This window comes from Hyaena hyaena, unplaced genomic scaffold, assembly GCF_003009895.1.
Source record: "Hyaena hyaena isolate Hyena2069 unplaced genomic scaffold, ASM300989v1 scaffold_99, whole genome shotgun sequence".
Lineage (NCBI taxonomy): Eukaryota > Metazoa > Chordata > Mammalia > Carnivora > Hyaenidae > Hyaena > Hyaena hyaena.
Genome location: NW_024080731.1, coordinates 3298036 through 3316121, shown reverse-complemented (window position 1 = coordinate 3316121; position 18086 = coordinate 3298036). Strand labels below are relative to the sequence as shown.

Genomic DNA, 18086 nt, shown 5'->3' with positions numbered 1-18086 from the left:
ACTTCATCTACAAACTCAACAAATAATAATGATGATGGCAGTGAGTCCCATTTGGCGTACCTTCAAGTTGGGATGTTAATAAGATGCTAATTTCAGATTGGTCTTTCAGGGAAGAGAATTTACAAGCTCTCCCCTTTAAGAGACGTCACTGTCTTTTCAGAGTGTGGAAGGGGAGCACCATGAGAAAGCGGTGGAACTACTCAAGGCTGCTAAAGACAGCGTCAAGCTGGTGGTACGATATACCCCCAAAGTCCTGGAAGAAATGGAGGCTCGCTTTGAAAAGCTCCGGACTGCCCGGCGTCGGCAGCAGCAACAGTTGCTCATTCAGCAGCAGCAACAGCAGCAGCAGCAACAAACACAGCAAAACCACATGTCATAGGTAAGAAGTGCCATCTTCCACACAAGTGAAGTCCCTTACACATACAAGTTTGTTTCGTTTTTTTTAAACAATTTTTTTAATGTTTTATTTATTTCTGAGAGAGAGAAAGAAAGAGAGAGAGAACGTGAGCAGAGGAGGATTAGAAAGAGAGAGGGAGACACAGAATCTGAAACAGGCTCCAGGCTCTGAGCTACCTGTCAGCACAGAGCCGGACGCGGGACTCGAACCCATGAACCGCGAGATCATGACCTGAGCCGAAGTCAGACGCTTAACCGACTGAGCCACCCAGGCGCACTTGTTTCGGTTTTTAATATAGTTTCTTAGCTGAATTGAAGCTGTTAAGTTCAACAATGCTTCCCGAAAATCAATCAAACAAATAAAATAATGATGATCTCAGAAAATGTAAACAAGACAGTTGCTTACTTTATGTAATTCAGCCATATTTTCTGCAAAGGTAAGATATTTTGGGAAATAATATGCTTGGGAGGGCCAGGTACAGATTATGGGATGCTTTATACAAATCAGGAAAATGCATCCTCTGTGCAACCCAGATCACTGGGCACATGGCCACATGACAAGAGTGTGGGCGGAATTCCAGCCCCACTCACCTCCTTGGCCAGTTGTCTTTGCACAGTATACAAACTAAACAACCATATAGTGCTGGTCTTGGGTAGATCCCTTTAGAATACTGATACAAATTATTGGAAAACTACGCCACTCTGAAGAATGAAGTAGAGACCTTCCAGTGTCTGCTCTAAGAGATTCGAAATTCTCTGTGGGTGTTCACTTAAACTATGACTCTTTTGCCTTTTTTCTAAATTCCACTTTGTGACAAAAATGCTAAGTCAGGTTTTGCTATATGTTTTTAAGAAAATTCAAGAAAAAATGTTAAGGGTATAAGAATCACCATCTTTGAAGTGCCTCTATGTGCGAGGCTCTTTTCACATGTTCTTCCTTATCCTCAGAAAAACCCTTCAAGGTAAGTATCACTAAAGCCCATTTTTTAGATGAATGATATAAAATTGCAATGACTTTGTGGTGTCCTCACAACCACACTTTCAAGCAGCATAGAATTATTTTCCTTTTTGCTCTTGCAGGCATTTCATCTGCCAACATCAGATATTCTGGAATTCTATAAATTCTCCTTGCTATCCTTTGGAAGAGACAGTTAGCAGCATTGCAGACCTCTACACTGTGATGTCTGCAAATGTGATTTTGAAGTGAGGTTCAAGTGTCCTTGGGAAAATGACATTTGAACATTGGGTAATAGTGGTTTTCAGTCATTCAACATCAGATTACTATTTGCACAGCCAGAAACATTGGATGTGATGTGAGACTTTCAGTTGTTTACAACACTCATGTAAAGAAGCTACCTGGGGAAGTATAAAGACTATAGGATTTGTCCTCAGACAGTGCTGAGAAGCCAGTCTTTCTCATATAGCCTGTAAGTGCTGTTGTATATACAACAGTTTGGTGACTTAATCTAAAATCACCTCCATTCATTCTAAAAATTACATTTTGTCAGCAGTACATAGTTATTTGGTAGTGCCACGGACCAGGCACTGCTCAACTGGCTGCAAAAACAGCATGAACAAAGCAAAGTCTTTGCTTTCGTCGTGCTTACATTCTGGTTGGAGGAGATAGTTAGTATACAGGTAAATGAAAATATCCTATTGGAACCAGTACTTCGCAGAGTTAAAAGGGTGCTTTGATAGAGACTGGCTGGATGACAACTTTCAATTAGGTGATCAGGGGAGATGTCTCAAAGGAAGGACATTTAAGCTGAGGTTGAGTGATGAAGGGAAGCCAGAAATGAGCATAAGAGAGGAGGAAATAGCCAGGGCATAGCTCTGAGAGACACTCGTCAGCGACTTGATGTTTGAGGAATAGAACAAAAGCCGGAGTAGTTCGTTAAGAAATAATGAGTGAGGACAGAAGGAAGATGGGGGCCAGGTCGCAGAAAGCTTTTTAAACCACTGAGGGAAGTTAGATTTTAATGCAGTGGAAGCCACTAAAGGTTTTAAGCAAGGGAGTGACATGATCTGATTTATGTTTTTAGAAAGAGTACTCTGGCTGTTCTGAGGAAAATAGATTATTGCAAGGTGAGAGATTATTGCAAACAGAGACTAATTACAAGGCTATTATATAGTAGTCCAGGCAAGAGATAGGGTGGCTTGACCACGATGTTAGGGTTGAGGTGGAATAATAGGAATGCATCTGGAACAAGTCATTTTATCCGTATCCTTCTCCTCTCATATCCGTTCCAAATGTATAGGTATTTTACCTTGGTGCTTTCAGAATCCCTTCAAAGCTCTTTTTTCTAATAATAACAATCCACAAGTCTTTAGTCAAACATGGACACTCTTTCCACTAACCCACGTTTTTCTTCTATCCTCAAAAATGCAGGCTTGTACCGTTTTTCTAATTGATTTGCCACCCTGGCCCAGAATAAAATTACTCCAACGTGTTTTGAAAGAAATATGTTGCCATTCAGACTTCTGAGGTCTTACTAAAAGCTTCCACCATTATGCCCATTCAATCTTTTATCTTTAGAATATCTTTATATTTCCTAGGCCGGGCACTCAATTCCTTCTCTCTGTTACATCAGTCTTCATTAAATCCCTTCAGAGTTTCCTATTGTCTCATCACCAACGACTAACATTTTTTTTTTTAATGTTTTATTTATTTCTAGGAGAGAGAGAGAGAGAGAGACAGCGTGAGCAGGGGAGGATCAGAGAGAGAGGGAGTCACAGACTGAAACAGGCTCCAGGCTCTGAGCTGGCAGTCAGCACAGAGCCCAACGCGGGGCCCGAACCCACGAACCGCGAGATCATGACCTAAGCAAAGTTGGACGCTTAACCGACTAAGCCACCCAGGCGCCCCCGACTAACATTTTTTTTTAATGTGTTTATTTTTGAGAGAAAGAGAAAGAGAAAGAGAGAGTGAGCATGAGTGGGGAAGGGGCAGAAAGAGAGGGAGACACAGAATCCGAAGCAGGCTCCAGGCTCATAAGCTGTCAGCACAGAGCTTGATGTGAGGTTCGAGCTCCCAGACCATAAGATCATGACCAGAGCCAAAGTTGGACGCTTAGCTGACTGACCCATCCAGGAGTCCCAAAGACTAAGATTTTTAATAAAAAGACATTTTCAGACTTTTTTTTTTTTGTGCATGATACGGTGACATGCTACTTAGGTGAACATGAACTTTATATTTACGCCTGCCAAGACAGCAGCATCCCACACACACAATCATGGCCCCTTGAAATGAAAATGTAGTGGCCATCTCAAGTACAAGCCAAGTACAACCAAGTCATGTCATGCATGGATTTTATGGTGAATTCTGTCAAAGAGACCTATATTAGCTCTTGTTCAACTTTTAATTAATTAGATTTTAAGGATTAAATGGGATTTGTTACACTTCCTAACTCATACTATGGCTGCTTTGGGGAAGAAAATTGAAGCTAATTTGACCAATTGGTTTTGAACAGATCTCTGATTTCTTTTTTTTTAAGTTTGACAAGTCAAGCAAAGACCAGGTAAAGCAACATACTTGTCAGATGTTGTCTTATTGTTTATCACGTGAAATACAATTTCTATTCTCTAAATTAGGAATTGTTTAAATCTAAAATGGTGTATGTTACAAAATAACTAGTCATGGTAAGTGGTGCATACAAATGGAAAATAGGTTGAATGCAAGTGGTATGTGGAGAATGTCTGTTATGCCCATTTTTAATTTTAAACTCACCTGAAATAAAACTCAGTTGTTTTTTACCCCCTAACTTTTACATTTGATAATCAGGAAGAGTAAATTACCTTTTCTAAAAGGTAATAGATATAATCTCTCTACAACTGTATTATAGAAACCGAAACAGAGAATAGGCATATAGGTATTTTTACGCTATACCCACTTTCTTGACAAAGAGTGTTACATGTATTCAGCTTGAAGCATCTCATTTTTTATTTTTATTTTTATTTTTTTTACAAATAGTTTATTTTCAAATTAGTTTCCACATAACACTCAGTGCTCATCCCCACAAGTGTCCTCCTCCATGCCCATCCCCCCTCCCCCCCACATCCATCAGTCCTCAGTTTTTGTCAGCATTCAAGAGTCTCTCATGGTTTGCCTCTCCCCCTTTCCCCCACCATTTCCGCCCTTCTTCTCCCTCTTGTTCCTCCGTCAAGTTCCTCTTAATCCTCCTATACGTGCAAACATATGATATTTGTCCTTCTCTGCCTGACTTATTTCGCTCAGCATAACACCCTCAAGGTCCATCCATGTTGCTACACATGGCCAGATTTCATTGTTTCTCATTGCCATGTAGTATTCCATGGTATAGATAAACCACAGCTTCTTGATCCATTCATCTGTTGATGGACACTTAGGCTCTTTCCATGTTTTAGCTATTGTGGAGAGTGCTGCTATGAACATTGGGGTACATGAAGCATCTCATTTTTTAAACACGAATTTGTATACATCAATTTTTCACCCAGACTCTCAAAGAATGAAAGGGGGAGAGAAGAGTAATCTTTCTTGAGTTGTCTCAGAAAAAACTCTGAGGAAATAGAAACTTAAAAGATCGTCAAATTCCTCTGTCCTCTTGGTGCTTGATTGAGGGTGGAGAATTCATGGCATCTGAAATCAGGCAGGATCTTAACATATTTACAAAGTAGTTGGAGTTTGCCAGTGGCCTCACGAACTGTCAGGCCCCCGCTTCCCTTACTTTGTCCACTACCGACTGCTCTATATCCTCCGCCACCACTGCCACCACTGCCATCTTGATGATCCGATCCAGGGAACCACTGCAGAAGTGAGAAGACCAGCCTCAAAGGACACCTTTGATAAAACGGAATCCAAGGAACCCAGAGTGACCAAGTAGAAAACTGGAAGAATAAAAATAACAATCATAGTGCTGGATAACGTCTAGTAAGCAATTAGGGTGTGCCAAGAACTCTTCCAAGTGCTTCCCATATGTGAAATTACTTAATCTTCACAACAACCCAGTAGGTATTAGGTAGTATTTTAAAGCTCATTTTAAAGAAAGAAAAAAGAAAGAAAGAAAGAAAGAAACTGAGGCCAGGTAGGATTTTTTTTAAACTTATACCACATTTCAGAGCTAGTAAGTAAGTGATAGGGCTATGATTCAAACCCAGAAACACAGCTTCTTTCTCTTAACCACTGTGCAACTCTGCCTCTTTCTTCAATGGCACTTCCACTAACATCTATCCCTCCTCACAGACATGTCCCCATAAGCTTTCCAGGAATTCATTTTCACCCTATTTAGAGTTGGAGTTATTCAATTCACCTTTACCACTTATCCCATACCTCAAAGTACTTCTTCACTTCGGTTTTATTAATTTCTTTTCTTTTTTCTTTTTCTTTCTTTCTTTCTTTCTTTCTTTCTTTCTTTCTTTCTTTCTTTCTTTCTTTCTTTCTTTCTTTCTTTCATGTCTGATCTTATTTATTTGTTCCTCTTACAACAATCTCATTTTTGACTGGACTCAGACTCTGAGGTAGAAGCTCTCAGAGAAGACAGCCTCCGTCTCTTGGCACGCTGTTCTTGGCGTTTTTCTGTGGCCTCCTTCATTCTCTTGGCCAAAAGCTTAGCATATTCTGCAGCCTCTTCCTTGTTTTTCTTTGTGCGCTGCTTCTTCAAAGCAATGCGCGGACGTTTGTGGAATGACACATGGAATGACAAGATGCTGAATCTTGGGCGCTTTGGTTCGAGGTTTCTTACCTTCTTTGTTTAGGGGCTTTCTCCAAACATACCGGCGGACATCATCTTCCTTTGAGAGATTGAAAAGCTTGCAGATTCTGCCACCTCTTTTGGGCCCCAGGCAACAAGGCACCGTAGCATCAGTGAGTCCAGGAATATCCTTCTCCCCTTTTTTCATGATGACCAAGCTGAGAATACTGAGATTGGCATCCACAACGCCAGACAGATCTGCACTTTCTTTCTCCAGTCCTCCGTGGTCGGTAGCAGGAATGCCCCTTACTCAGCAGTAGGAGGACACGGCCATGGGTCAAGACACCCTGCTTCATGGGGAAGCCTTGACTCTCATCACCATCAGTGATTCGGACCACGTAACCCTTCCATTCTTCCCCTAAAGCATCAGCACAACTTCTGTGGCCTTTCACTTCTCATAAAAGGTACGAAGTTTGCGTTCACCATCCACTTCAATGAGTTTCTGTCAGCCAGTAGCTGGGAAAGAGATGTTCAGCTTCATCGTGAGGCTGCCTCCGATTTTATTAATTTCTTACTGCTGCCCTAAAAAATTACCGCAAGTTTGGTGGCTTAAAAGAACATAAATTTATTGTCTTATAATTCTACTGGACCAAAGTCTAGCACAGCCTAACTGGGCTTTAGGAGGCTCCAGGGGAAAATTCATTTCCTTGTCTCTACCTGCTTCTAGAGGCTTTCCACATTCCTTGACTCATGGACCCTTCTCCTTCTTCAAAACCAGCAAAGGTAGTTAAGTCCTCACACGGCATTGCTCTGACTTCTGCTTCCTTATCACACCCACTTCCCTGGATCCTTTCCCCTCCTCTATCTTCTCTATATTAATTATAGATCCTACCTGGATAATCCAGGATAATATCCATATTTTAACATCAGCTGTTTAGCAACCTTAATTCCGTCTACACCCTTAATTTCCCTTTAGCATGGAATCTACTAGGTATTAGGACGTGGCTATATTTGAGATCCATTATTCTGCCTACCGCAATGACTCATTTAAAAGTTAATAAAGCAGGGGCACCTGGGTGGCACAGTCACTTAAACATTCGACTCTTGATTTCGGCTCAGGTCATTATCTCATATTTTGTGGGAATGAGCCCTGCAGAGCCTGGTTGGAACTCTCTGCCTCCCTCTCTCTGCCCCTCTCCCTGTCACTCACATGCACTGTCTCTCTCTCTCTCTCTCTCTCTCTCTCTCACTCTGGCTCTAAATAAATAAATAAACATTAAATAAAACTAGCAAAGCAATTTGGTCAATAAAATTTACACTAATTTGGGGAAAAAAAGCTTTTATTTAAAAATATAAAAAGAATTACTAATCTGTTGAATTACAAATCAAGGGAATAAGAGAAATAACAAGAACATTTGGTGCAGATGGTTCTTCCCAGTGGGTATTTCAGTGACCCACATTTTGGAAGCCCAATCACCTCTCAACTGCTGGCACAACCCTCAGTCCTGCCCCCTCCCCTGGATAAATAAAAAGATCCAAGTCTCTTACTAAAATTCACCTGTTCTGAGTCCCATTCCCTTCGGAGGTGTAACTATATAATACATTAATTCATGAAACTTCACTTGGTAATTAGGGGGGCTGTAGAAAGTTATTCAATATAGGACTCAGTAAAATGGTCTGTTAAGTAATAAAAAGGTATGTAGAACTCATAATAAAATACGTGGCAATGTGTGGGCCAATAGTCGTAGGTTAGTAGTAGAATTATAGCAGTAAAATGCCAATAACAGATAATGCTTGTGTGTAATATCTTGTTAGTGACCCCTGCAGAAGCACAACGGCCTTGTGCATGGCTTTCAAGCCACTCTGTAGGCCTCAGTGGCTTTTAGGCCCATCTCTAGAAGGCATGCCAGCTGCAGGGTGTTGATGCAAAACAGGCAGACTGCAAGGCCTGCCGCAACTTGTAAAACTCTGTTTTGTATATGATGCTTCACATTCATTGAAATAAAAATATCTGCAACCTTGAAAAACAAAGATTGGAAACCACTGTTCTCTCTGGAAAGAATGATTCCATAATGGCGGAAGAGGGACAAGTCTTGGGGGAGTGCTCAGGGAGGCTGCCCCTCCAGGTCTGACCATATGGGCAGCTGCCTACTGTTTTCTGCCTGGCTGACCTTGCGGCATAAGAAATGGTCTGATACCCGTTTCAGAGAAGGGATGCTGGTACCCCCAGCCTATCAGAGTGAGGCTTTGCTGGCTGCATCTCAACAGTGCACCAAGAGCACCGCTAATCACCCCAAGAACCACACTGTGAAGGTTATCTATCCTTGGCCTTCACGAAGAAAAGTAGAGTCATCTGGAATCTTGAAGAAGAAGAAATGTTTTACATTTGAAGTGTTTCCAAACTGGTGTTCTGTCTTTCATTTTAGGGAATAACTGTGCTTTTCCATCCTCATTTGATAATTACTTCCTTTGCAAACATCAAACAGTCTTTTTTTTTTTTTTCACATGTGGAAGATTGTGCATGAGTGATAGGGCCTAAAATAATCTTTGCTGTTCTCACATAGCACATCATGCTCTTTTGATATTTTTAGCATATGTTGTTGACAAATGAATACTAATCACTGATTTCCCTTCACTCTTTTCCCTCCTTTCAGGTCCTTAAGGAGAAGCTACTTGATCAAACATCCGATAGTCACAAATTTGAAACCGTGCTTCACAATCCCAGCACATAGTAAAAGGAAAAGACAACACTGATAATTACACCTGTCAAGAAGCTGTGACCACATGGTATATAAATTCTTTACCAAGGCGACTCGACACCTTCTTTGGGCCTGAATTCCCACTGCTCACGTGCTCTTTACACACACAGACCTTCCATGCACTGCAGTGGGAATTCTCAGTGTGTAAAGGGAGCGTTTTCCAGTCTGCAGACTGAAATAGTACAAGAAGAATAAAGTCCATGACTTTCAGATAAATCACCGGGCCAAGATTAAGTGAATCTTTGTTCTATAGCTTTTCCAGAGATTAACAAATCCCTCATTAGGCTATAGTTTAAACTGCATCAGTTCAAGGTTGTCATCACTTAAAAGAAACCTACTCATTGCCCTGTACCCTGACCTCTTCCACATCCATATTGCTGAGTTGTCTGAATTAGAATTCCAGTTAATTGCAACTTCAACCTTTATTCCCCTTATGCTATATTTATACTCTATTCAGGTTCTAGAAGCAATTGGCTTTTTATTTTCTGTTTCCATGAATTTTATTATGCATTAATGGAGAGGGACGATTTTAGCTCAACTTTTGGTTTGCTAGAGGCAAGGATAGAGAACTCTAGTACTGTATATTTTTTTAATTTAAGTATCACTTGTATCTATGATTATTAATTCTAACAGAATATAACATGTATTTATTCCACAAAATATATATTATCAGAATGTATTTGTTACAAACTGAGGTCTTTTCTTACCAAATGTTGTGAATCTGGTAAGAGAATACTAGCAAAAGACCTAGCTTCATGAACTGATCCTCCTAAGATATTTACATATAACCCTGCTCTCAGTATTTTTTTGTTAAGGTTTATATTTTTTGATTGATAACCTCTGAGGAAATCTCAACTCTTTCTATCTACACTGATATGTTGTCATAGAAATTTATTTAAGATATTAAAGCATAAGGCTTTACAAAACTCAATTATGATATATGTTCATACATATACAAATATATGTGTCACACAAAGTTTAGATCAGTTTCCCCAAAGACAAGGTGGATGTTTTTGGCAATCTAAGATCAAAAGTAGTATTCCTTTTAAAATTAGGCATATGTAAATGAGAATATTGATTTTGTGAATGAAAGATGCCGCTCCTTCTAGAAGAAGATGATACCTAATTCATTACACACATTCATATAGGAAAGTAGACAATGAGACATCATCTCTCAGAAAGTATGTGCTGGAAAATGATCTCCTAATAGATCATCACTTTTGACTTATGGTAAATTCTAGCACATAAGTCTGATTTGTGTTCTATTCTACTCATTGGAATGAGTTCCAATTCTACTCATTGGAATGAATAGAAAGCAATAATTATGTGGGTACTTAAATACCTTAGGCACAAAAATGTACCTGAGGAAAGAATAAATGTTCAGTTGAAACATTCTAGATAGATGATTAAAACTGAGGCAAATGTTTGAATGTTTATCTCAAATACAGAATTTGAATCCCCAACACAAATAAATTTTACATTTCAGATGGTCCCCCAAATTAGAAATCTATGAATCTCACTTCACGAGCTATTTCCTGAAAACAAAACAAAACCAATCAGAACTACCCAGAACATTTTATTTTGCCCTGTCAAAGGGTATTATTATCAAGGCCAAGTTCTGCCTACTCTTCGCAGTACATCGCCCAACAGAGAACAAAGGGCAAGGAAGCTAGGAGGTACGCCAGTTTCAACAACCATCCTGAAAACATATCATTTTTTACTAGAGAGAAATGGGGGGGGGGTAGGGTAAGGGGGAGAACCCTGAATGTTATGTAAAATAGGTTTACAAAAGAGATAAGCATGACTAAAGGGAGTGAATGGAGGCTATGTGAGTATTCAGTTTGAAAGAGGTAGTTCTCATTTTTATAAGAAAAATTTAATAAAACATATATTTTAGTTATCATTTAACAAAGAAATATTAAAGCTATTCAGGCAATGCCACAGATTCTCATGAAGGGAAGTCTTTGCACCCTTGTAATGAGAAAATGGTCATTTCAACACATTTCAATGCCTTGTATAAATTTGGAGCTTAAGATATGTTTTCATTTAGCCATAAGTGTATGGTTGATATTAAGTTACCATGTGTTTTCACATCAATATAAATATCATCATGGTGTTACAGAAGCAGCTATCAAATGAGCAGATACCTTATCTTTGTCTTTTCTAGATGTCTTTGTATGTTAGCTTCATTTGCATAATGTTAAATGCTAATAAATATATGCCAAGTCCTTTGTCAAAGTGAAGGGGAAATCCATCACAACTAAGGCATCTAAAGACAGATTACATGTCACAGTGGTCCTACACACAAATGATAAAATGGCCGGTATTTTTTTTTCCAGTAAGATCTGGTTATTGAAAATACAAAACTTCCCTTAAAGTTTTAATCAAAAGTGGTCTCCCTAAGACTGAGAGAGGCCCTTTTGAGGTTCTCTTAAGGTTCACTGAAGCCAGAGGGAAAGGGAAGGAAAATCACCACAACTTGTACTAGTGTTCTTTACTATTAATGATCAAAGTCATATTAAAGACCTACCAGGTTGCTGTTACATGAAGCTCAATCTTCAATATAATAAATAAAATAGATATTCAAAGGTAGGGGGGAAATCTGGTATAACTATTCCTCCGTGATTCTGGTAAATTTTAGTTCTTTCCCCTGGTCAGATTGGTGGCCAGATTTTTCTAAACTCTTTGCTGATTTTGAAGGCCAGTATGCAGGGCATACTTTAGTTTAAAAAAAAAAAGTACATAAACCTTTTCATTTGGAGCATTTGTATTTTGATTCTGTTGTCATTTGAAATAGAACATCGGCATGGAGATAATGAGCTTAAATTACAATTGACTTTGGAAAGAATAACAGACTTTTGTGCTTCCTCAAACATGTAATCAATAGGGAATTCTCTTATTATGTGAACTACCACTATCTTTTAAGACAATGCTAAGATCTAAATGCAAAATCTAGCTTTCAGGGGCTTTTTAAGAATTCAAGGCTGTCTCTGAAGAACTTGGCTAGAGATGGATTACATCAATTTACAAATGCTGTTCTCAACCGTGACAATCAAACTGATGTGATCTCAGTTCATTTTACTCAGCTGTGCCTATAGGAGTCCAAAACGTTGGGATATTTTGTCTACGTTATCTTAAACATCTATAGGTGTTTGTTAATGTGTGAATAATGCCTGAGTTTATCATCTTTTAGCTAGTTTGTGTTTATTATACAGACAGCCTGTTATGAAGGCCAGCTTTAGAGAGCATTGTGAAGTAGAAATCAATGTCCTGAAGATGCAGGGAAGCCAACATTAGACAATATCTCCCAAAAAATGGGACAGTCCTCCCCATTTTGTCCCTCTCTGGATCATAAATTCCTGGAGAGAAAGGTCTGTGACTGCTTTGTGAACTGTCTTATCTCTGGCATCTGGTATGACGCTTGACACACCATAGGTGCTCAGCTGGTGTTTGTTGAATGAATGAACAGTTGGATAGGTTGATAGACAAATGAATGTTGCCTTCAAATAATCAGAAAAAGTTCACCAATTTACAGTGATTGGCACTGTAATTTCTGAATTTCATAGTCAGAACAAGATTGACTCTTTTCATAAATAAATGCTTTTCAGATATATGAATTTGGAATCAATTACTTCAATAGCTTCAAGGACTTGAGGGCATTTAGATAAGGGATAGTGTCTGGGGAGTAAGCTATTTTAACAATGAATAAAGCCCAACCTTTCTGGTTCTTTATGAAAGCTCCCTGAGTTATTTGAAATGGTGATTAAAACATAAAACCCCACTTATGAATTTCATAAAATATTATGTTTTAATTTTTAAAAAGGAAGAGAAGTCATGTCATCAAGCACATTATTAATATCTCTTTCAATATTTACTAATAACACTTCTCTAAGGAGTTCCTAGTAACTGGGGACACATCTCTAAATCTTCTGCTTTCAAAAGATCACTTCTTTCCTATTTGATTTCTAAATGTACCTGAGTTAAAGGTCAATCGCGTAACTATTAAGACTTTTCCACGTGTTTATTCATTTAACAAATATTTATTATGCATCTAGTACATGCTAGGTTCTAGAAATGTGATGGCAAACAAGACGGATCTAGTACCCTCCTGGAGCTTACTGTGAGGAACTCCTCAACACTTACTCTGGCAGAGTTTATTCTCCCTCCGGTCCCTCTTCACAGCCGACAGAAGAAATAAAATCCCTAACTCCATGGAAATCATGCAAGAAAGCCCTGCACACACTTATGTGACCTTGCTTTTCAAACACATCACTCAAAGCTACTGCTCAGTTTGTCCATACACTATACTTAGACCCCAGCAAGGTAGGTAAGTCATTATTTATTCATAACTAACACTTACTGAGCTCTCACTAGCTTCTACTGTGCTTGACACTTTCCATAGACTATATCATTGAATCCCTTCAACAACTCTAGTAGGTTTCATTTTATAGACAAGAAAACCGAAGCACAGTTATGTGACTTGCCCAAGGTCACACAGCTAGCAGATGAAATGGGTATTTGAACCCATGCAGTATAACACAAGAGTTCATGTGTCAAACCATTCAGTATCTGGGGTTTGGGGGACACCATTGCATTAAATATATGAGTCATTAATATAAGTGAGTCACTGTATATAAAAGTGCTTTGAAGTTGTAAAGTAGTATACAAAACATAGTAGTGAAGTTATTAAGGTCAGCAGACCACATCAGTGGCAGAAGGAGACTAAGAACTCAGTCTTATGTTACAGCTTACTCTCATGAAGAACACGTCAAGCCAGGGACACGAATAAAGTACAGAGCCAGGAAATTTCTGACATGTGATAAATATGTCAATGACTTTTCAGAATTATTTGTTAGCCACTGTGTCTATTTGGTGCTACAAGAAACAAACAAAATCCCTTGCTATAAGGGCTTATAATAAATACACAGTGTGGAGCTGAACCACGGATGTTTCACATTAATGGGAAAAGAGCGGGCAGTAGTACTATTTTCTCACCATTGCATGTGATCGCGTCTTTCCAATTGTTTTCTTCATTTTTCTAAAAGAGCTGCAAAATTGTGCAGTGGTTCAACCTGACCAAAGTGGTATTATGCTGCTGGGAAGTAAAAGTATTAGACACCAGACTGGAAGTATTGTCTTCATTATCAAATGACTTTTAAGTTCATTTAAAACATGGATATTGAAAGATGTTTAGATGCTGACGGCGCCTGAATATTTGGATGCCAAATTCCTTGTCCTTCATTCCAAACCGTGCAGTGGGAGTCATACTATCGAGGGGGTAGGTTCTAAAGCCAAAATGAAAGGCAGAGATTGAGATTGGCCAAATGTTAGAACCACAATCAGATGGATGTGACCACATTTCCAGAGGGTAACAGGAACTGACACCTTCTGTGGAGATAGTGAATACCTGCTACCATCTGATTCACTCACAAAGAGGGATCCCACACACGATTTACATCTGTTCTCTCCTTGTCCCTCCCAGTCAAATGGGAACGTTATACATCTTAAGTGTCGATTCCTATTGGTGGTAGCGAGGAGCCTTCTTAAGAGGAAACAAGTTATATCATTATTCTTCCCTAGTACCAAGTAATTAGCCCCTTCAAAATAACATTTTACAAAGTTTAGCTTTGCACATCATATGCCAGTGGGGAAATTCAAATACCTTCTTTCCAAAATCATACTTGTTAACAACTCTCTACTTGCCTTTGGTCACCTTTATTTTTACTGATATTTCCATTCACAGTACAAATATTGTCCTCTTCCTCACTTACCAATTACATCAATTCTTAGACTCTTTAGGTTTCACCTTGGCAAAGTTTCTTGAAACTCTCTTCTCTTACCCATTCTGACTATAGAACCTTAGTGGGTTTTTGTTTTTTTTTAACCAGGACTTTTGTGAGCTTTTAACTGTTGTCACAATTAATATGTCTCCCCAAATTTCCCTATGTACTGATGCTAGATTACCCTCTCTATTCCTCTGTTCAAAATCCTCTGATGGGTACTCTATCACACATATACACAAAATCAGATTCTTAGTCTGAGCCAGAACACTAGTATGGTGTTGGGAAAGGATAACATTATAGTGCTCCCCCATCCACAAGTGCAAAACGTAGAATATGACACATGATGATATTGAAATCTGGTGTATGGACTTGGAAATAGAAGTCATGGGGTTTCATGACACTGAAAAAATTGCAAGTTCTTTTTCAAGGTGAAATTAAATGCAAAGAAAGACTAGCAGTGTTGTATAGTGAGGATATCAAGATTCCATCAAATGATGACCCACAAATTCCAAAGTATTTGCTTGAGGTGTATGTATGTGTGTATGCGGATGGATAGACCACCATGCTAAAGGGAAGGGAGAGGTATAGGTTGAGATGTATTTCCATACTGTATGGGATGAGTATTTCCCTACTAGATGGCACTGCATTTTTAGCCATCTTGCTCTATCTTGTAGTCCAAGTTGACCACTACCTATTCTTGGAAACTGTCCCAAACTTACTTTCTCCTGAGCTTTTGGTTATTTCTGAAATGTTTTTGTCTTTCCTGCATCTGTGCCTGAAAACAATTGCTCAATTTTAAGGCTCATTTAAATGGCCCCTCTTCCAAGAAGCTTTTTCTTATTTTTCTACCCAGATGTTACCTACCCCATCATCAAACTACATTGTCATTTGCACCATTCTTTAGCTCTTTTCTTAGCTTCTCTTATAGTATACCTATTTGTGTCTTTATCACCCTAATTTGCCCCACAGTTAGTAATTATGTATGGAGTGAGTGTTAATATTTCTTAAAAGAAATTACCTTTCACTTGTCAACTTCACAGAATGGCTTCTGCATTATTTTGGGGTCTCAGTATTCTGTAGCTCACCCATGAAATTCATCTGAATTGAGAAATCAACCCCAGACACTTTTAAAAAAAGAAAAAAATATGCTAATTACTGAACATTTTTATTAAGAAGAAAAGAAAAGGTAAAAAAATAGTGTTAATTCTTATCACTTATTTCCTAGGTTTTTCTGATCCGACTTTTGCTCTTGGGATGAATGTGAAAGTTGAGGTAAATATTTTAGATATCACCACCACCCCTCCTACACACATGCATATACACAATGGCTTTACCACTGATTTATTCCCACATGTATATTTGGTTACATGTTCATGGGAAAAAATGGTAATGGGTAAAATTACGTTTTGGTCAGGAACTAAACAAACAAGATGGGCACCATAATACTACTTCTACACTCCAGTCTTATATTGATGGTCCTGCCTATCTCTGCTATTCATTAGAATATAAGCCTATCTACTCGTTATTTATCCTCTCCCTCCCCAAGTCCCCAGGCCACTACACCACCAAGGGGAGATTGGGACACTAAATATATTGTTTCACTGCTTTAGCTCATATAGGAAAATAAAAGTTAATAGAAATCAAAGCATTTTTCCAGCCCTAGTCACACAGTGTGTTCTTTTGTAATGGCCAACACAAAGTTTTATCTGAGTGTGACATTTATATAACAAACATATTTAACACCTAATTTGGACATGATACTAATTTATTTCTCCCCATAGGACAGAAACACAGTATCTTAAGGGAAAATTCCCACACATAGATTAAGACTTGCACTTTTTTTTTATTCTTTAAGTTAGAATGATTACAAACAGAACTCCAAGAAATACTTTACATTAACACAAGGTAGTTCAAAGAGTTCAGTTGCTACCTGTCTAATAAATTTCCAGTGGGCTTTTTTCCCATAACCACACTGTGCCTAAACAGGTTACAATCATGGAGACTGACTGGCAACCATGGAAGGAGACCCATAGAGCGTCCATACCTGATTTTCTTTTTTTTTTTTTTTTTTTTTTTTTGGTACAGCTCCCCAGCATCTTGTCCTGAGCTTTGCAGATCCAGGCTCACTTGTTTTTTCTAGGAAACTCAGGGAGAGTTTTCGTTAATACCTGTTTTCTCAAAGTAATCGCTTGAAGCACCTCATTTAATTCTTAGAAGTGCCCCAATTTAGACAACACATTAGGTGATGAAACCCTAGGATGATGTTTCATATTAACCCTCCTCAATTCCCAAGATGATTATAAGGATTGTTTCTTGTTACAAGTAATCAAAACACAACCCAATAGAGATTGAGTAAAAAAGAGAATGAACCGACTCCAAAGCAGGCCAGATTCATAGTCTCAATGTTGATAGCTTTCTCATTTCTTCATACCCTTTTCTCCCTTCCTCAGCTTTGTTTCTCTCTTCTTTTCATGACCTTTTTTCTCTCTGCTGCACTCAGTTCCTCTCCCTTATCTGTTCCTCTCCTAACCCTATGCGGCACCACACCTATTTCCTTATAGCTCTTAATCTAAAAGGGACTCTAGACTCTTCTCCTCAGAGTCTATATTGTACACACAGACTCTGAATGGTCTGCTTGGTCCTCTTGAATCAAATCACCATGGGAAAAAGTGGCATGAGTGGATTGGCCTAGCCCACATCCTCATGTCTACTGAATGAGTGTTTACTTATTAGCTGTAGAGAAACCAATATGAGTAGCATACAAACACTTCTACTACAAGGCAAGCTAAGAGAGGAACTTCAAAGAGGACATAATAAAAAAAAAAATGAGGGTTCTATTACAGGTGAAAGAAGACGTTGCCTGAAGAAATTTGAAAAATCTTCTCAGAAGGCCAATTGAAATGGATGTTAAGGGTCACCTGGGTGACTCAGTCGGTTGAGCCTCTGTCAGGTCATGACCTCATGGTTCATGGGTTTGAGCACCATGTCAGGCTCTGTGCTGGCAGCTAGCTCAGAGCCTGGAGACTGTTTCAGATTCTGCATCTCCCTCTCTCTCTGACCCTCCTCACTCTGACCCTCCCCTGCTCATGCTGTCTCTCTCTCTCTCAGAAATAAATAAAACATTAAAAAAATGTAAAAAACAGCTAAGTGGGATTTGACGGGTGTGGAAGGAATCTAGAATAGCATTGAGCTAGTCATTCACTGGAGGAGGAGCACTCCCCCAAATCTTGGGCTTAAAACAGGAATTTTTTATTTAGTTCTTAATTCTAAACCTTGCCAATTTAGGCTGGACTTGGAGACATTTCTTTTGGGAGTGGCTGGTTGGGCTTCCTCACATGCCCATAGTCAGTTGCACATCAGCTGAGCAGCTTAGCTGACTACAGTCGGCTGACTTCTAACCGAGGTACCTCAGCAATCCTCCACTCCAGCAGGCTAGTCTGACCTTGTTCTCTTGACAAAAGAAGGATTGAAGAGATAGTAGA

The 18086-nt window shown here is 39.0% G+C and overlaps 1 protein-coding gene and 1 pseudogene across 1 annotated transcript in view; one reads left to right on the top strand and one right to left on the bottom strand.

The window, feature by feature from the left end:
- The window catches only part of LIN7A (lin-7 homolog A, crumbs cell polarity complex component), a 126556-nt gene extending 117519 nt beyond the window's left edge, over positions 1–9037 (top strand). The window contains exons 6-7 of the mRNA XM_039235569.1: positions 161–379; positions 8717–9037. Of these exons, the coding sequence (XP_039091500.1) occupies positions 161–379 (219 nt within the window). The 3' untranslated portion in view covers positions 8717–9037. The remainder of the gene's footprint in view (positions 1–160; positions 380–8716) is intronic.
- LOC120233971 lies at positions 5820–6603 on the bottom strand (annotated as a pseudogene).
- Positions 9038–18086: the final 9049 nt, after the last annotated feature.